The sequence below is a fragment of the Apodemus sylvaticus genome, chromosome 13 (assembly GCF_947179515.1).
Source record: "Apodemus sylvaticus chromosome 13, mApoSyl1.1, whole genome shotgun sequence".
Classification (NCBI taxonomy): Eukaryota; Metazoa; Chordata; class Mammalia; order Rodentia; family Muridae; genus Apodemus; species Apodemus sylvaticus.
Genome location: NC_067484.1, coordinates 15,970,202 through 15,991,950, shown reverse-complemented (window position 1 = coordinate 15,991,950; position 21,749 = coordinate 15,970,202). Strand labels below are relative to the sequence as shown.

The 21,749-nt window shown below is 38.3% G+C and overlaps 1 protein-coding gene across 5 annotated transcripts in view; it reads right to left on the bottom strand.

The window, feature by feature from the left end:
* Atp9b (ATPase phospholipid transporting 9B (putative)) overlaps nt 1–21,749 on the bottom strand; it is a 221,512-nt gene that overhangs the window by 63,325 nt on the left and 136,438 nt on the right. For all 5 annotated transcript variants that reach the window (XM_052155254.1, XM_052155257.1, XM_052155255.1 and 2 more), the window contains one exon: nt 1,867–2,009. In XM_052155254.1, coding sequence (XP_052011214.1) covers nt 1,867–2,009 — 143 coding nt within the window. The remainder of the gene's footprint in view (nt 1–1,866; nt 2,010–21,749) is intronic.

Genomic DNA, 21,749 nt, shown 5'->3' with positions numbered 1-21,749 from the left:
GAAACTCTGGTTACAGGCATCATATCCTTTAATTGAATTAGGTCTTCTTTAAGGGTTTCAGGTTTTAAAAATTATATACATTTGGATCTTGCAAGCTTTGTTTGAACTTATTCCAGACTACTGTATGCTATCTGTGGCATTCTGGTTGTCTTTTCACTAAATGCCCTGACTGTTGTTGGGACACAGGATACTAGGCTTACACATTAAACTAAACTCTCTTAAGGACTAAAAATACTCCAGAAGATTCTCCCCATCTCTGTGTTCCTTTGCTCATATTGTTATTCTGATTTGACTCTGGCGAGTGTGGTTTTAGTAACCTTCTCAGCAGGAGAAAGCATCTCACAGCGATGGGCTCTTTTACTGGGGACAGCAGTGCACACATGCTCAGCTGATTCTGATGGCCGCCTGCCTGCACAGGCACACTGGCTATAGAGTCGCGTCTCCCCAGCTCTCTGGTCTGGAGAACTCCTCCCTCTGTGACTCATCCTAGCAGCCATCTTGAGCTTCAGGATGCTCTGTACTGACATCCTCCTCCCTCCAGCTCTTTTCAGTTTTGGAATGGCGTACACTTTTGCTAGCATTGCACTGTCTTTGGCAAACTTCCTGTCAGCTCACTGAACTGGGAGAGGAAACGCCAGTGTGTCCCCTCAGTCTGCTCTTGAAGCAGAGACTACTTACTTCTGAATGAAGCACTTGCACTTGTGAGCATCCCATGTCTGATGTTCTTCACCTGGTGCTGTACTGAAATTGAAATAAAAATCCCCAAACTGGACCTTCAGTTACACTAAACTTCCAAATTCCCCAGGGGAGCTGACACTAGGAGAATATTGAATTCACACTTATCAAAGTCTTCAGTTACATTTATCAGCAATGTTCAGTTGGTTTTTTCCACACACAGCCATCCGGGTCCTCAAGTTCATGACTACATGTTTGCGAAGTGCATGTTATGGGAGCTTTAGTTTCCAGCATATTTTCACTTACACCTTTGTAAGTGGAATGTTTATAAGTAGAATATTTGAACCTGTAACTGGCCATTTTGCCGGTTTCTTATATTGTAAAGTCATCAGCTGACTGCCTTGGTACCTATGAACATGTATTCTTTCCCGGCTATATACCTACTTCTATCTCTTACCTTTTTGCAAATCAAAAGAGTTTTATAACAATGTTCAGTCATGTTGTAAGCACATATGTATTCTTTGTAGTTTAACAACTAACATTAATTAAATGTGATATTATAGTTAACTATTAATATTGATTAAAGGTGATGCTGAATTGTGTTTGGAACATGCTTTATTTATGCGATGTATGTAATTATGCTATGTATATAAGTTTTTACTTCTAGTTCATTAACAATTCCTAGAATTTAAATCATGTTTTATTATTACATTAGAGATTGATTAAGAACTAATAAATAAAAACACAAAATAAGGACAAACTAAAAATGGAACTGCAGAGTGGGATAGACAGGTGTGGTGATCTATGTAGGAGGGGTGCTATTGTTAAAGCACTGAATTTCCAACACTTCCACCAACTCAAGGATCACCCTACAATAAAGAAATACATGTTTTCCTCTTAAGCCATTAGAGAAATATGCAGTATCAGCAAGAAAAAAAATACATGAGATTCTAGAAGATTCAAAATATAAAAATAAGTGATTTAAAGCTGCAGCAAAGTTACATTTTGCTGATTGAGAAGATACTGAACATATGAAAGGATGGAGGTTCAACCATATAAACAGTTCTCGAAAGCTGAGTCTAAAAACCTATAAATCCAGCAGTCTGTATGACATATGTACATATGCTCATGTGCAAACAAAATATCTGTGATGCTATCTGGTCCACTGAAAGACAAACATGTAAATAGTACCTGTTTTGTCTGTCAGTAAGTATACCAGGCGCCCAAGTTCTTCTGGTATTGTGCTGGTCCGAACAACTGTACCAGGAATATTCTCGTCTTTCATAATCATCCATCCATATGCTGCTTTGCCCATGTCCAAGTTTACTCGCAGGCTGCCAAGAAAAACCATCATGATGGTCAGTGCTTCCAGACCGGTATAACATGTCCACACCTGTGGTCTCATCTAAATGTACTTATATAAAACTTTAATTTTTATAGGAATAAATAATATTAGATTTTATACTTTAACAGATATATGTATATTTAACTCAACAAATGCTTTTATACTCTAGATAATGTTTTCAGGTGATAGGTGGGTGGATAATTCCTTTTGCATGAGTTACAGTATGAGCTGGTTCTCAGCATCCAATTAACACCCAGAGAACTGTGGGCTTAAAGAGGAAAATGCATATGCTTAGGGAATCAAGGAAGGAATACTGTGTGAAAATATGTGAAATGGAGCTTGAGGCCTCTGGAGTAGGCACATTGTTTCTTAGTGAGTTTTTAGTATTACATATTCTAATCTGTAAGGATAAAACATGCAAGGGGTCATTCTATCCAGGACAATTTTTCTTCGACTGCATCTTAAAGTATAGGACTACAATAGATGGACTCTGGAGGGTCTTCCAGGCTTTAATTGGAGGGTGGCTACATAAGAAAGCATTGTAAAACTGTCCACTGGAGGAAATAGTCACAGCACACCTATTTGGGTCAACTCATCTAATTATCCTATGGAAGCTCAGTGGGCAACATTGGGGAACCAATAGTTCCCTAATTGCAGGCTGAGACCCCTTTGGGGGGGGGTTGAACAACTCTTTCAAATGGGTCACTTATCAGATATTCTGCATATCAGATATTTACATTATGTTTTATAACAGTAGCAAAATTACAGTTATGAAATAGCAACAAAAATAATGTTAAGGTGATTCACCACACATGAGGAACTGTATTAAAGAGCTGTAGCACTGGGAAGGTTGAGATCTGCCTGTGAAAACCATGGAGATAAAACTTCTATTTACCAACCATTCATGATCTATCAACAAGGTAGTTCACAAGGTTCAACCTTTTTAATAAAATTATTTTATTTATTTACATTCCAAATGGTGCCCCCTTCCTGGCCTCCCACCCCTTTGTTTCTGAGAGGGTGCTCCCCTCACCCACCCACCCCCACCTCACCCCTTCCCTCGGGCATCAAGTTTCTACAGGATTAAATACATCCTCTCCCACTGAGGCCAGACAAGGCAGTCCTCTGCTACGTAACCTTTTAATAAATATAATTTTGAATGAGCAATCTTGAGTAATCAGTCAGTGGCAAGTGTCTAAGTTAGGAAGCATCAAATAAGCATAATTCCATTAATCTATGCATAAAGTTCACACCTTAACAATCATAGGAATTACAATAACTGGGAGGAAAACTTAACTGCAGTCACCTGTCACACCTCTCCAGCCTGTACCTCCACATCTTTTGTTAAAAGAGAGAAACAAACTAATAAATGGCAACCGTCCTTACGCTGGAGGGACAGAGAGCTGCACTCTAAGAAGGACCAGTGGCCACTGTGCAGGCCTCCGAGTCACAACCACCACACACAGTTCCCCAAGCCTCTGTGCCACAGTGGCCCTATCTATGCTAGAATCTGAGAAGCTGGTAAATCTGTATGTGTTAAGTGTGAGGGATATCTTTGTCAACAGATGTGACATCACAGTACCTTCTAGGAGGATTTAGGATGAAGGGGGGATTAAAAGAAGAAAAGCAAAATCTTTCCTTTGGATTCTGATTTGATTTGGCTGAAGAACAGATTCCTTATGAGCACAGCCCTGTTGAAACACACAGAGGCTGGGAGGGTTGAGCAGGTGAGGTGAGCCCGCAGGGGAGGACACACATGCACCGAGCACCCAGAGTGAGACCTGCTTTTTGTCCAGTTTCTCCATACTTTAGATCACGAGGCTCATGACAGGCCGGTGTATTGGGTTCTTTTGGATTTTGGTTAAGTTGTTTTGGAAAATGTTACCCTGCACATCCAGCTTCCAGCCCTCACCAGGGTCAGGGAAGAAGAACCAAAGAAACATCACCACCCTTGTTTAGCACAGTTCTTTTCAAACCATGAGCAATTAATGTTGTTAAAGAATTACAAGAATGTATTAGTTCACAGAATATTACATTATAAACTAAGTACTCTGGGACTATTTTAGGTTGAATACTAACAGCCTGCAAAGAACATACATAACAATTGTTGTAGTGGCAAAGAGGAGAACAGAAAGGTGTAAGGAACAGAGAACAGAAACTCATCACTGAAAACAAGTCAACTCAGAAGACACCCCTATACAAGGAATTACAGCTCCACATGTACCATGACTCATGTTGTGAATTTGGTCAAATGCTAAAGGCTAATTTGCTTTAAATGTTAAATCTCTGAGGCATCTAAACTCTATGGCAGCAGAGTAACAACTGTACTGAATTTATGAGTTTACTTCTTAGTAATGCCCTGCTACATAGTTTCTAAACACAGGTCCTTATCCAAGAGCATGCCAACTCTGATCCATGAATCACATGATTACAGAACCATGTTAGACAGTAGCAGATAGCAGATGCATGGCAAGTCCACTCTCTGTTGACTAAGCACCTGTGACACTCTTACCCATAGACCTGTTCTAGGTAGAAAGCGGTTGTTTTCGGATAGTTCACTGAGCCAGGACATGGTTATGACATTTACTCTCATTCACTATGAAAAACTGACTGCCTGAGTAAGTAGTCTTCCACGGATTTTACAATAGGAATAAATATAAAAATGCTTACATTTTTTGTAATACTGACAAACCTGAGGTAGATTTCAAGACGGAAGGCTGCCTTCAAGATAGTTTATTTTTGTACACCCTAATCTCACAGCTACAAATACTTGAGGAAGCAACTCAGAGTGTGAATAAATTTCAAATGCATTTCCCCCGAAATACACAATACAATCCATTCAGGCCCCAGGATGCTTGCTATATTTAAGCTCTAATTTGTTACAATTAAACCTTAGCACTTAGTACTGCCAGGTGAGCCGAGTCCCTAGCTCGCCTGAGAAATATGCACAATTCTCATTGAGGAACGAATCTACCTGAAATAATTCACATGCCAATTCTAATCTGAGCAAACAAACAAACAAACAAAAACCCTCCAAAAACCAAAAACCAAAACCCAAAAACCCCAAAAAAATAAAACAGAAGCCACTTTCATCAGAACTTCTACCAGATGTAATTAAAACTCCTTTCTATAAAGACCCTTAGATGGGTGAAGGACCTAGGTATGTTATCTGAAATCTTCCTGCATCTCTTATTCTGATGTTATACTATAGGCAGCAGCAGACAGCATCAACAGCTTTTCCCTGTTGTATTGTCTGTGCACCATATTGTAGCTAAGGCTGTCATCTCCAGGACCAGTTGAACCCTCCCGAACTTTGGATCAGCACTGCTGCCTGAGTGACTTCTAACCTTAGATGAATCAAAATGCCTGTGAGTGAACAGGAGAACAACAGATCAACATGCCAACCTCACTTCCTACTCAAAGTGCTACACTACTTTACAGCATGTTAACCTGACTGTTACACTCACAGTCCCTGACGATCTCTCTAGTTTTAGTCAAGGTCTGTAAATGACCTGGAGAGCTTTTATTTTACTTTATAGCTTAGGGAGGCCTCCTTGAACTCCTGTAGCTAAAATGTTAGAAGTCAAGTCCTGTGCTACCAAGTCCAGGTACGTGCATAGTCCAGGTACGTGCGTAGTCCAGGTTTAGAATTCCAAAGCCAGTTTCATCTTTTCCAGCAATCTGTGTACTACCAAATGCCAACACAGCAACCTTTCTGCTTACATATGTATAATCTAGTTAGCATAAACTCCTGACAACTCATCTTTTTACATTCTCTGGTGAAGGAAGTCAGGTTAACATGCTTAATTTTAGGTATAACTTGTATCTGTTCCTAATTTCAGCACAAGGTAGTTCTGTAATCTATTATTAAAGGCTCACTTGATCTTCCCTCCAGCGGTCAACCAATGTTTCAACAGAAAGCAGACCTTAGGCCAAGCAAGATGCATCAGATAAAGTGCATGTACTGCAAGCTTGAAAACTGAGATAGATCCCCATGACATGGTAGAAGGAGGGAACCAATCCCCACAAGCTGTTCTATGACTCCCATACTCCGATCACAGAATGCATAACCTGAACAAATAAATGAATTTTTAAAACACTTTAGAAGTACCACAATCAACTCAAAATCCAATAAGGTACTAAATGCATTTGCAAACATAAGATACCAATTAATCAAATATTAAATTCAACAGAAAATGAAAATACCAAGAGTTCAATGCATAGGGTGCAAAGGAGCAAAGGCATGTGCTTTATGTGCTACCTTATATCTAGTCATCCTTCTAGTTCACCAGGAATGGATTTCAACATCCCCAGTGGATCCCTGAAACCAAAGACTGGACCCAGTTGTAGGTAAGTTATGCTTCTTCTGATCTGTAATAGTTAATGGAATTAACTTATAAACTATAAGTATGAATAATTTATAAATTATTTAGCAATAATGACATGTAATTTTTATAATATAAAATAGTATATTTTATAGTATATATAAGAATATTATGTAGTACATATTATATAATTACATGATATATTATAAAATACATAACAATTATATAATAATATGAAAGTAACAGATGTGCTCTTTTTCTTTTTTTTCTCTTTTTTCAAACATTAGAAAATACAGTTTACCTGTGTCCTTTCCAGTTTCTGGCTATTATAAATAGGGCTGCTATGAACATAGTGGAACATGTATCCTTATTACATGCTGGGGAATCCTCTGGGTATATGCCCAGGAGTGGTAACGCAGGTATCCCTCAACAGAAGAATGGATGCAAAAAATGTGGTATATCTACACAATGGAGTACTATTCAGCCATTAGAAACAATGAATTCATGAAATTCTTAGGCAAATGGATGGAGCTGGAGAACATCATACTAAGTGAGGTAACCCAGTCTCAAAAGATCAATCATGGTATGCACTCACTAATAAGTGGATATTAGCTTGGAAAACTGGAATACCCAAAACATAATCCACACATCAAATGAGGTACAAGAAGAACGGAGGAGTGGCCCCTAGTTCTGGAAAGACCCAGTGTAGCAGTATAAGACAAAACCAGAACAGGGAAGTGGGAAGGGATGGGTGGGAGAACAGAGGGAGGGAAGGGGGCTTATGTGACTTTCAGGGAGTGGGGAACCAGAAAAGGGGAAATCATTTGAAATGTAAATAAAAAAATATATCGAATAAAATTTAAAAAAAAAAGAAAAAAGAAAAAAAGAAAAAAAAAGAAAATACAGTTTAATGGAAATAGGTTTTAATGTTTGCACTGATTAATTATTAAACACTGTTTAATTGAAGTCACACATTTTCAGTCCTTCAAATTATGTGAAAATATCCTGACTGAATTGCTGATATTGTGTTCTTCTACTATTCAGTACAACAGAGAAACTGCATAGAAAATACTGAAACTAAATTATAACTAATACAATGCAACACAATACCATACTATACCATACAAAACAATACAATGCAAGACAATATGATACAATATACTTAGAATATCTTTATGCTTACATTTGTCATGTTTTATTCCCAAAGAAATATTAAACATATGAAAATGTTTTCTTCTTTCAGAACTTAAGTGATATAAATCTTGCACCCTTAGGCAACTAGTCTATTACTCCTTTTAAAATGTCCAATGACCATCTAGGTTGTTCCCAGTTTCTGGATATCATTTGAGCATGTGTCCTGTGGTAGAATGGAACATCCTTTGGGTAAATGCCTAAGAATGAATGATGCAGCTGGGTCTTGAGGTAGATTGATTTCCAATTTTATGAGAAACCAAATAAAATCTATTTAAGTTTACACTCCCACCAAGGAGTGTCCATTTTTCTTCACATATCACTAGCATGAACCATGACTTGTGTTGTTGATTTTAATCATTGTGGCAGGAGTAAAATGGAATCTTAAAGTAGTTTTGATTTGCATTTTGTAACAGATATGGATATTGAAGTGTTTCTCAATCACTGAAAAAACTCTGTGGAGAACTGTCTGCCTAGCTCAGTGGTCCATTTTTTTTTTAATTGGACTATTTGGTTTGTCAATGTCTATTTTCTTGACATTGAGTTCTTTATATATTTTGGATATTAGTCATCTGTTGGATGCAAAGTTGTTGAAAGTCTTTTCCTATTTTGTGAGGTGCCCCTTTGTCCAACTGACATTATTAATCCCTCCCCCAAATGAAATGTTATAAACAATTGTTAGCTGCTGGAGAGGTGAAAGACTGAAAGACAATTTTCTTTCTTCCTTCCTTTCCTTTCCTTTTTCCTTTCCTTTTTCCTTTCCTTTTTCCTTTCCTTTTTCCTTTCCTTTCCTTTTTCCTTTCCTTTCCTTTTTCCTTTCCTTTCCTTTTTCCTTTCCTTTCCTTTTTCCTTTCCTTTCCTTTTTCCTTTTCCTTTTTCCTTTCCTTTCCTTTTTCCTTTCCTTTTTCCTTTTCCTTTCCTTTTTCCTTTCCTTTCCTTTTTCCTTTCCTTTCCTTTTTCCTTTCCTTTCCTTTTTCCTTTCCTTTTTCCTTTTCCTTTCCTTTTTCCTTTCCTTTCCTTTTTCCTTTCCTTTCCTTTTTCCTTTCCTTTCCTTTTTCCTTTCCTTTTTCCTTTCCTTTTTCCTTTCCTTTTTCCTTCCTTTTTCCTTTCCTTTCCTTTCCTTCCTTTTCCTTCTTTCCTTTCTTTCCTTTCTTTCTTTTTCTTTCTTTCTTTCTTTTTTTCTTTCTTTCTTTCTTTCTTTCTCTCTCTCTCTCTCTCTCTCTCTCTCTCTCTCTCTCTCTCTCTCTCTCTCTCCTTTCCTCTCTCTTTCTCCTTTCTTCTTTCTTTCTCTCTCTTCCCCCCCCCCCTTTCTTCTTTCTTTTTCAGTCTACTTATTTAACATTGTACTTTGGAACATACTTATTGATTGGTACAGTTCTGATTATCACCTTTTTTTCAGGGTTGACAGAAGGTACTCATGAGAACCCAATGTTGCCTTCTGCAAATTCCTTGATCTCAACTACAAAGCTTTAGGGAGTTGTTTTGATAATGTCTACCTAGGATTTTTTTTATTATTTCATTTATTTTCATTCCAAATGTTGTACCCCTTCCTGAGTTGTTCTCCTCCTCCTCCTCCTCACTCCTCTTTGCTTTTGAGAGGGTGCTCTCTCACACACCCCTGTACCTCCACCTTACCCACCAAGCCCCCACTAGCATCTCTCTTCCCTGAGGGATCAAGTTTCTACAGAATTAAGTACATCCTCTCCTACTGAGGCCAGACAAGGCAGTCTTCTGCTACGTATGTACCAGGGGACAAGGACTACCCCATGTATACTCTTTGGTTAGTGGCTTAGTCTCTGGGAGCTCTGAGGGGTCCTGGTTAGTTGATACTATTGTTTTTGCTATGCAGTTGCAATACTCTTCAAATCCTTCAGTCATTCCCTTCCACTAACTCTTCCAAAGGGTTCCCCAACCTCAGTCCAATGGTTGGCTGTATGCATCTGCATCTGTCTCAGTGTCATCCTCAGTGGATCCCTGAAACCAAAGACTGGACCCAGTTCTAGGTAAGTTATGTTTCTTCTGATCTGTAATAGTTAGTGGAATTAACTTATAAACTATAAGTATGAGTAATTTATAAATTATTTAGCAATAATGACATGTAATTTTTATAATATAAACTAGTATATTATATAGTATATGTAAGAATATTATATAGTACATATTATATAATTACATGATATATAATATAAAATATATAACAATTACATAATAATATGAAAGTAACAGATGTGCTCTTTTCCAAAGTATTGTATTGAGTATTTAATAGTTTTAGACCACAGTTGATCATAGTATGTAGATCTGTAGAGAGTGAAGCTATGTGCAAGTGGGGTTGACAACCAACTTCACTGAAGGAAGAAAGAAAACAAAAGGTAGGTACGTTGAGTTCTGCTCTGCATATGACAGTAGGTGTGCACCCAACAGTACAAACTCTTAGCTCCCTGACTATAGCACCTGACACTTTCGCCTCCGATGGTTGGAGCTGTTTTGTTTCTTCTCTTTGTAACCTCTTCAAAAGCAGAGGACTGACTGGCAAATGAGCTACACAGACTTGAGAGGAGTTTTGCTAGTTTTTATAAACCACTACATTTTGTATATCATAATCCCATGGATGTGTAAGGTCAAGATATCCACCAGCCCTAGGAAGCATCTACTGGTGACCCTCAATAGTCACACCCTTCCTATACTACCTTCCCTAAACTCACAAACTCATTACATCATTTGTAATTATATGAACTAATCATATATTGTATATATAGCTTTTGGTTTTATATAGTATGAGCTTTTAAACTCAGCATGATAGCTGCTTTGGCCTGAATAGTTTTTGTCTTTGTCTTTTTCTGTAATCTAATGCTTGGGAGGAAGGGGGCAATAATAGGAGGTGGGGAGGGGTGGGTTGGGGTGAGGTGGGAGAACTAGTAGTTTGAGACCATTCTTGGCTACATAAGTTCATGGCAAGCTTGGGCTACTGAAATCATGAGATCCTGTCTAAAAAGAGCATCAAATAACTCCCAACCCTGTGTTTGATAATAATAAAACCACTATGCATAAAAATTTTAGAGACACAACCAAAATAATATTTACAGAGAAATTAATTACTTAAATACATGTATTCAAAAGGAGAGGACAGGCTCCAAATTAACCAGTAAGACGTCTATATCATGAAGGAAAGTCAAAGTAGAAATAAAGTAACATTATGAAATAGAAAATAAAATGCAGTAGGAAAACTCACAAGGCTAATAGTATCATTTATATAACCCACCAGTTTTAAGTCAGTTGCTGGGAAATGACTTAATAAACAACAAGCAGGAGGAGCAGACGAGTACAGAGTGGAGATGAGGAGGGGAGGGTGACAGCATGGCCTGTCCCTGGCACACTGCATGTACGTGAGCAATGGCAGGAGGATGAGGAATCTACAGTCACCTCAACTACAGAGAAAATCCAAAGGCAGCAGGTTATAAGAACCCTCTGTCAACAATAATAAATAAATAACAACCAATGAAGAAAGAAATTTAAAGACCAATATGATAGACTTTATACATATATGAGATAATAGGAAAATATAAACAAACCTGTGAATAAATTTGAAATTTTAGATAGTTGACATATCTCTTGCAAACTTTTAGCTCCGACAAAGTGACTACTAAGGAAAACAAATTTAACTAGTTTTTCCACAGACAAAGTACAGGCTTACAATTAACTGTCTACTTGCCATGTGTTTAAAGAATTGACAACTCTGATGTAATTTTTAGATAGAAAATGGGAGATTCATCATTGTTTTCTGAACCTGTATCATCTAGATACTAACCTAGAAAAATGGTATGAAAAGGCAAAATTACAAGTATTATCATGTGTATAAACGGATAGAAGAATGCATGAACAGAATCTAATGGATCCAAGAGGATAAACCATGCCCATGCTAGGTCTCCCTAGAGATGAAGCTGGTAGGACACTAGAAGGCAGGTACTGTAACTCAGTATGGCAATCTATTTAACAAACATCTTAACAAAGAAAAATCACCTAGAGAGTTAGCAACTATTTTTAAAAATGTTTTGTGACTGGGCTGGAGAGATGGCTCAGTGGTTAAGAGCACTGACTGCTCTTCTAAAAGTCCTGAGTTCAAATCCCAGCAACCACATGGTGGCTCACAACCATCCATAATGAGATCTGATGGCCTCTTCTGGGGCATCTGAAGACAGCTATAGTGTACTTACATATAATAAATAAATAAATCTTTAAAAATTGCTTTAAAATGTTTTATGACATGAAGATAGGTTTTAGCAGATGGGATTAAATAACAATGAGTATCTTGAAGAGTTTTTATGAAGAAGAACATGTTTTTATGCTGAATGCTCTAACTTTGATAACAGGAACAAAGGAAGAGTGCACATCATTTTTGCTCGCTAGTGAAGAACACACACGATGCTTGCTTATTAGGTAGAATATAAATGAATGGTGCTAAGGGTTAAAACAAGGAAAACATCTTCCTTTTGTAATGGTTATATAAAAGTTTGAAACAATGTCTTACCAAAGTCAGATTCAATAATTTAGTAGAAATAACCACTTTGTCATCATACCAGATGCAAAGAGATATGAAATGGAACTTAAAAAAAACTTTTAATAGGATTTAAAAATATAAAGTTTTATAATTGCTCTAACAAAAGTTGTATACTCTCTCTATGGAGAAAGTCTAGAAGACATCTAAAGTTAAGAGCAAATTCATGACCAAGAAAAGCAAAATGTCAAGACTAGAAGGAAAGGCCTGTGTTAAAGACTGCTAAGCTCTGAGGGCATATTCATTAGTCTGCTATTGGGTCAGAGGAAGACAGGCCCGCGGTGTCCACAATAGGCAATAAATGTGTGACATGACACAGATGATACCAAGCCTCTGGGGAAGAGGGCTATTTTCTTATTTTTACAAAGGGTGCTCAGACAATTCAAACTCTGGATCTGAAAACTCTACCATATCTTAAAAAATTCAGTTGTCTAGCATAGGCAAGGTCTTGGGTTCAAACCTTGGTCTTTTTGCCAGAATCTCCACACCCTGCCACCTCCTTGAGCTTGAGTCTGTCTGTGGTAGAGTGTATGCCTGCTTGAAAGCCTGAGTTCAGGTCCCATCATCACAAGAGAGTTACATCACTTTCAGTGGTTACTTGAAAGAATGCTCATATTGAATAGACAGTGAGAAGAGAGCAGGGCCTCAGAACAAAGGAAGATTTCTAGAGGCACAGTTTGACAATATTCTACAAGGATTCATGTATATTTAACAAGGTAAAATTAGGAACTATTTTCCTGGGTAAAAATTAAGTCAAGCTATAAAGAAAGCTCTAAAAAGGAAAGCAGTAAAAAGGAATGAAAAATGTAACATGAACTGTCCAGAAAATCACAACAAAGGACTCTGAAAGTTCACAAAAGAGAAATTCTAAATCACTGGTTCTCAACTTGTGGGTCATGACCCACTGTGGGAGGAAAGGTCGAATAACTCTTTCCAAGGGATAGCCTAAGACCATAGGAGATTACAATTCATTACCATAGAAAATTATAGTTATGAAGCAGCCACACAATTTTATGGTTGGAAGTCACCACAACTTGAGGAACTGTATTAAAGTTTGACAACATTAGGAAGGCTGAGGACTGCAGGTCTATATTGATAATGGCATGCTAACTAGGTACCACCACTCAGACAAATACAATATCAGCAAACACAGCAAAGACACAGACAAGTACAGAGCCAAACAATTCTGTTCCTGGACTTCGATCCTAGCTGCTTACATGCTTATTGATCAATGTGCAGAGTAACACCGGAAAACCCCAGTGTTTGTCAATGGAATACTGGACACATGTTCAGTGGTGCAGTCATAAATAAGGATGGCAAGGTATAAGGGATGGGCGACTCAACAAAGCCATGTTAAACGTAAGTCGCAACGTTGAAAAGGGGTAATCTCCAATATGATTTCAACTGTATAAAGCAACAAAACAAGAAAACATTCACACTATGTTTTCTTAAGCAAATATTCATGCAACGTTCTTGAGAAAAACAAGTTAACTATGTGAAACATTCACCCATGTAGTGTATGTATGTAGCATTCTACTGTATCCTATAAACATACAAAATTACTATAAATTAAAAAGAAAACTGAAATACTCCATTCACAGTAAAAACAAGTTCAAAAGGTTGCTGGAACATAAATACTGATGGCATATAATAATGATGGTACTAGTCAGAATGGCTAAAATCAGGAACCTTTCTTTTTTTTTTTTTTTTTTTTTTTTTTTGGTTTTTCAAGACAGGGTCTCTCTGTGTAGCCCTGGATAACCTGGAACTCACTCTGTAGACCAGGCTGGCCTCGAACTCAGAAATCCACCTGCCTCTGCCTCCCAAGTGCTGGGATTACAGGCATGCACAACCACTGCCTGGCTAGAATGGCTAAAATCAAGAACTCAGGTGAGAGCAGATGCTGGAGAGGATGTGGGGAAAGAGGAACACTCTTCTGTTGCTGGTGGGACTGCAAGCTGGTACAACTACTCTGGAAATCAGTGTGGTGGCTCCTCAGAATATTGGACATAGTACTACCTGAGGACCCAGCTATACCACTCCTGAGCATATACCCAGAAGATGCTCCAACATGTAACAAGGACACATGCTCTACTATGTTCATAGCAGCCTTATTTATAATAGCCAGAAGCTAGAAAAAACCCAGATGTGCCTCAACAGAGGAATGGATATAGAAAATGTGGTACATTTACACAATGGAGTACTACTCAGCTATTAAAAAAAAACAATGAATTCATGAAATTCTTAGGCAAATGGATGGAGCTAGAAACTATCATCCTGAGTGAGGTAACCCAATCACAAAAGAACACACATGGTATGCACTCACTGATAAGTGGATATTAGTCCAGAAGCTCGGAATAGGCAAGATACAATTCACAGACCACATGAAGCTCAAGAAGAAGTCCAAACTGGGTGCTTCGGTTCTTCTGAGAAAGGGAACAAAATACTCACAGGAGTAAATATGGAGATAAAGTATAGAGCAAAGACTGAAGGAAAGGTCATCCAGAGTCTGTCCCATCTGGGGATTCATCCCATATAGTTCCCAAACCCCGACACTATTGTAGATGCCAAGAAATGCTTGTTGCTGTCTCCTGAGAGACCCTGCCAGAGCCTTGCAAATACAGAGGGGGATTCTCGCAGCCAATCATTGGACTGAGCGTGGGGTCCCCAATGAAGGAGTTAGAGAAAGGACTGAAGGAGCTGAAGGGGTTTGCAACCCCATAGGAAGAACAACAATATCAACCAACCAGACCCCTCCCCCTCAAGAGCTCTCAGGGACTAAGCCACCAACCAAGGAGTACACATGGCTCCACCTGCATATGTAGTGGAGGATTGCCTTGTTAGGCATCAATAGGAGGAGAGGTCCTTGGTCCTTTGAAGGCTTATTGCCCCAGTATACAGAAATGCCAGAGGGGGGAGATGGGAGTGGGGTGGGTTGGTGAGCAGGAGGAGGGGGACTTGATAGGGGATTTCAGAGGGGAAATGAGGAAATGGGTTAACATCTGAAATGTAAATAAAAAGTATCTAATTAAAAAAATAATGGTGGTATTACCATCATTTTACAAGAAAGTATTTTAAACGACCACAAAAACTAAAATAGTGTATGCTGATACATACATACATGAGATCAACTTCTTTGTGGATGTGTATGCATGTACAAGTCACAGAGAGGAGAAGAGCTAACACCTACCTGTTGAAACACGTCTAAGGACACGTCAAGCCCAGACAGGAGTGGATATATCAGAATATACTACTGTATCAGAGCTACTCAGTGTCTAAGGGTTAGCTACCCACTCTAAAGTGAGTATTCACTTCTTAAGTAGAGAAGTTGTTGGATAAGAAGATAAATCAAACAACTGTAAAACCATTCAGAACTGACAATGACTTGCAGAAATTACTAAGAACTTTCCTTTGGGAAAAGTTTATTGCTAACTCTAGCACAATTTAGCACCAATACAACCTGGCACCTTTGATGGTAGCATTCAGGGTGAAGATGTTGCCATCTATTCTTCAGTTCACATGTTCTAGGAATTTCTCTGATGAGCCTCCCACACGTTCTGATGGTGACACAGGGAAAATGAAAGAGAAACTATGTCTCCACAACCCACAGACAGCCCTTGCAGTTCAGTGCTCTAGGAAAGACATAGCCTGAAAAAGAGACTCTTAAGTGTACCTCAGAAGGGATGTAATTATCTCTTTGTCTAACAGCATTTTTGCCTCTCTTGCTCATGTATGCCTTATAGAAACAAAAGTCTCTCAGACCCAGCACTGCGAACTTGTTTTTTGGGTTATCAATTAAAACATGGGCACTCTAAAGCATCTCAAGAAAACAGACAAGGTCCCATTTGTCAATTCTTGATCTTAAAGCATAAGCTATTAGTGTTTGTTCAGGAACTTTTCCCCTGTACTGATGTCCTCAAGGCTCTTCCCCAGTTTCTTTTCCATTAGTTTCAGTGTGTCTGGTTTTATGTGGAGGTCCTTGATCCATGTGGGAGTTGAGCTTAGTACAAAGAGATAAGAATGGATCAATTTGCATTCTTCTGCATGTTGACCTCCAGTTGAACCAGCACCATTTGTTGAAAAGTCTATCTTTTTTCCACTGGATGGTTGTAGCTCCTTTGTCAAAGATCAAGTGACCATAGAGAATTGACAAATGGTACCTCATAAAATTACAAAGTTTCTGTAAGGCCAAGGACACTGTCAAAAGGACAAAATGACAACCAACAAATTGGGAAAAGATCATTACAAACCCTACATCCGACAGAGGGCTAATATCCAAGATATATACAGAACTCAAGAAGGTAGACTCCTGAGAGCCAAATAACCCTATTAAAAAAATGGGGTACAGAGCTATACAAAGAATTTTCACCTGAGGAATATCGAATGGTTAAGAAATACCTAAAGAAATATTCAACATCCTTAGTCATCAGGGAAATAGAAATCAAAACAACCCTGAGATTTCACCTCACACCAGTCAGAATGGCTAAGATAAAAACCTCAGGAGACAGCAGGTGCTGGCGAGGATGTGGAGAAAGAAGAACACTCTTCCACTGCTGGTGGGGTTGCAAGTTGGTACAACCACTCTGGAAATCAGTCTGGCAGTTCCTCAGAAAACTGGGCATACTAATACCAGAGGATTCAGATATACCACTCCTGGGCATATACCCAGAGGATTCCCCAGCATGTAATGAGGACACATGCTCCACTATGTTCACAGCAGCCCTATTTATAACAGCCAAAAGCTGGAAAAGAACCCAGATGTCCCTCAACGGAGGAATGGATTCAGAAAATGTGGTATATTTACACCATGGAATACTATTCAGCTATTAAAAACAGTGAATTCATAAAATTCTTAGGCAAGTAGGTGGAACTGGAGAATGTCATCCTGAGTGAGGTGATCCAATCACAAAAGAATACACATGGTATGCACTCACTGATAAGCGATTATTATCCCAGAAGCTCTGAATACCCAGGAAACAATTCATATATCAAATGATGCCCAAGAAGAAGGAAGGAGAGGCCCCTGGTCCTGGAAAGGCTCAGTGCAGCAGTGTAGGAGAATACCAGGACAGGGAAGCGGGAAGGGGTGGACTGGGGAACAGGGGGACAGAAGAGGGCTTATGGGACTTTCAGGGAGGGGGGAATCTTGGAAAGGGGAAATAATTTGAAATGTAAATAAAGAATATATTGAATAAAAAATAATGTAAAAAGTAAACAATACATTTATTCTTGTACAATAAAAACAAAAAAGGAAGAAAGAAAGAAAACAGACAAGGATCAGCAAACACATAGCCCTGGATATGCTGATGTGCTAACAATTCTACTGGTATCTATCTTCCTGTTAGGAGACATGTACAGGGACATATGTTCATTTTAGAATTACAATAAAAGCTACATCATGTAATATTTCTCTTTGGATGACAAAAATGTTATAATTAGATTATCATCTCAAAAAACCCCACAAAACAAACAAAAAAGACAATGTAAATTTTATCAAGTAGCTTAAAAATTATTCCATTGTACTGAGTAATTTTAATAAAATACTTAACTTTTGTAAACTTGAAAAGAATTCTGAGGAAAATTGAGGAAAAATTTACTTCCTAGATTTTCATATTTTGCAAAATAACATATTTTAAAGTCCAAAAAGCACATTTAAACACTAAAATGAATTATTATCCTTATTTTATGGAAACTTGTCAACAGGAAAACAAATTTGTTTTCATTAAAGATAATCTACAATTCTCTAAGCCTCCTGTGCTTCCAAGGCTCTCATTCCTTCTACTAAGTTGGTACAACTCAGGTCCAGGAGTGCAAAAATTGGTAGTGTCGTTGTGTTAAAGTGAGCATGCTTGTGGGAAGCTAAAGTGCAATGAGGCTGTAAAATTGTCTAGTCAGGCTCAGCACACCTAGATGAACATGCTAAGCACTCTCAGTGAAAAACTAGAGCATAAGAGATTGTATGCAGTCAGGTATTACCATCATTTTATTAGCAAGTATTTTAAATGACCATAGACACTAAAATAGGAGTGTATGCTAATACATGTATGTGCAAAGATATATGCACAAAGATAAGCATAAGTGCATATTCATATTTATATATTTATCTAAACATATAAAAAGGTAAGAGTGTGAGTGTGTGTGTGTATGTGTGCATGTGCTTGTAGGGGGAAAGGGACAACACTGACTGTCTTCCTGTATTACTTTCCATTGTATTTTCTGAGACTACATTTCTCATCGAACTTGGAGCTTGTGAGTTTGGAAAGACAACTGACCAACAAGCCTGAGGAGTCTTCCTTTCTCTATCATGCATCACTGAGGCTATAGGTGTGTAGTACCATGCCTAACTCACTTCCTTAATCCACTAGGCCATTTCCCCAGTTCTAAACACATGAAAGGTTTTATATAGTTATATATAGACATTGTACTTATTTTCTTATTAGGTATTTTCCATTTTCACTATAAATCCAAGTAACTATGCAAATATAAAAACAACAGAAATAACTTTTAGTTCCAACACTGCTCCTAAGGAATAATTTTGTTAAGATAACTTTATGAAATGTATAAAAGAAGAGTGGGGCAAGTACATTTATGTTGTTATTTTCCTAAAGATAGAGACATGAGAGATTGTGTATAAATTCCAGTCCAGGTCTGCCTGCACTCAGGAACTGAGCACCTAGGCGGCTTTTGTCTGCCAGCCCGCCGGGCTCGGGAAGCTGTGGAAGGAGAGAAGCCCCGCAGCCATATTTGCTGTCTGTAGAGACACAAAAGGATCACTAGGTACTGTAACACCCTGAGTCTTAGATTTCTGGTGGTGCAAACCGCCAGGGGTCTGCCTGCACTCAGGAACTGAGCACATAGGCGGTTCATCTGCAAGCCAGTCCATCGTAGGACCTGCGTCCTATGTGAGAATCAACAGAGGGAGTGACTCCCACCACAACTTCTTCCCTCCATAATAGAGCAGACAGAGAACACCTGGTTGACCTTGACAAGCTAAGTATAGCATTGCTTGAGGCAAGATTGAGAAGGGCTCCAAAGGCACAAAAGAGGAAGCCAGAATATCAATAATCTGTGCCAGAAGAAACCCAGTCATCCAGTATTGCAGAAATAACCTTAAAGATCCACAGTAGGTTGAAGCTCCAGCCAGTGACAATAAGACCATCTAACTCCTGGGAGAACCAGATGGCTAAAGGAAAACGTAGGAACGTTACTAACAGAAACCAAGGCATTATGGCAGCATCTGAACCCAATTCTCCAACATTAGCAAGTCCTGGACACCCCAACACACCAGAAAAACAAGATTTGGATTTAAAATCACTGGTCATGATGCTAGTACAGGAACACATGAAGGACATACTTAAAGAAATTCAGGAGAAAATGGATCAAAAATTAGAAGCCCTTACAAGGGAAACACAAAAATCATTAAAAGAAATTCAGGAGAATACAAAAGCCAATAAGGAGGAAACGCAAAAATCACTTAAAGAAATACAGGAGAACCTTGATCAACAGGCAGAAGTCATGAAAGAGGAAACACAAAAATCGCTTAAAGAATTAGAGGAAAACACAAACAAGCAAATGACAGAACTGAGCAAAAATTTTCAGGATCTAAAAACAGAAGTAGAAACAACTAAGAAAGCACAAAGGGAGACAATTTTGGAGATAGAAAACCTTGGGAAGAAATCAGGGACCATAGATGCAAATATCAACAACAGAATACAAGAGATAGAAGAAAGAATCTCAGATGCAGAAGATACCATAGAAACCATGGACTCAACAGTTAAAGAAAATGCGAAATGCAAAAAGCTTGTAACCCAAAATATCCAGGAAATTCAGGACACAATGAGAAAGCCAAATCTAAGGATCATAGGTATTGATGAGAGTGAAGATTTACAACTTAAAGGGCCAGCAAATATCTTCAACAAAATTATGGAAGAAAACTTCCCTAACCTAAAGAGAGAGATGCCCATGAATATACAAGAAGCCTACAGAACTCCAAACAGACTGGACCAGAACAGAAATACCTCCCGTCACATAATAATCAAAACCCCAAATGTACTAAACAAAGAAAGAATACTTAGGGCAGTAAGAGAAAAAGGGCAAGTAACATATAAAGGAAGACCTATCAGAATTACACCAGATTTCTCACCAGAGACCATGAACGCTAGAAGATCCTGGGTGGAGCTCATGCAGACTCTAAGAGAACACAAATGCCAGCCGAGACTACTATACCCAGCGAAACTCTCAATTACTATAGATGGAGAAACCAAGATATTCCACGACAAAACCAAATTTACACAATATCTTTCTACAAACCTAGCCCTACAAAGGTTAATAGGGGGAAAGCACCAGTACAATGAGGGAAACTATACCCTGGCAAGAGCAGGATATTAAGCTTCTTTCATCAAACCCAAAGAGAATAACCACACACATATAAAATTAAAATCAAAAATGTTAGGAAGCAATAACCACTACTCATTGATATCTCTTAACATCAATGGACTCAATTCCCCAATAAAAAGACATAGACTAACAGACTGGTTACGTAAACAGGACCCTACATTTTGCTGCTTACAGGAAACATACCTCAATGTCAAAGACAAAAACTACCTTAGAGTAAAAGGCTGGAAAACAATTCTACAAGCAAATGGTCCCAGGAAACAAGCCGGAGTTGCCATTCTAATTTCAGATAAAATTGACTTTCAACCTAAAGTCATCAAAAGAGACATGGAAGGTCACTACTTGCTGGTCAAAGGAAAAATCCAACAAGAAGAACTCTCAATCCTGAACATCTATGCCCCAAATACAAGGGCGCCCTCATTCATAAAAGAAACTTTACTAAAGCTCAAAGTACACATTGCACCTAACACAATAATTGTCGGTGACTTCAACACTCCACTTTCACCAATGGACCTATCAGAATTACACCAGATTTCTCACCAGAGACCATGAACGCTAGAAGATCCTGGGTGGAGCTCATGCAGACTCTAAGAGAACACAAATGCCAGCCGAGACTACTATACCCAGCGAAACTCTCAATCAGGAAAACAGAAACTAAACAGGGAGACAATGAAACTAATTGAAGCTTTGAACCAATTGGAGTTAACAGATATATATATAGAACTTTTTATCCCAAAGCAAAAGAATATACCTTTTTCTCAGCACCTCATGGTACCTTCTCCAAAATAGATCATATAGTTGGTCACAAGACAGACCTCAACAAATATAAGAAGATTGAAATAATCCCATGCCTCCTATCAGATCACTATGGAGTAAAAGTGGTCTTTAGTAACAGTATAAACAACAGAAAGCCCACATACACATGGAAACTGAATAATACACTACTCAATGATACCTTGGTCAAGGAAGAAATAAAGAAAGAAATCAAAGATTTCTTAGAATTTAATGAAAATGAAGGCACAACATACACAAATCTATGGGACACATTGAAAGCAGTGCTAAGAGGAAAACTCATAGCTTTGAGTGCCTTCAAAAAGAAATTCGAGAGAGCTTACACTAGAAGATTAAAGGAACAACTGAAAACCCTGGAACAAGAAGAAGCTAATTCACCCAGGAGGAGGAGAAGACAGGAAATCATCAAACTCAGGGTTGAAATCAATCAAGTAAAAACCAAGAGAACCATACAAAGAATCAACAAGACCAAAAG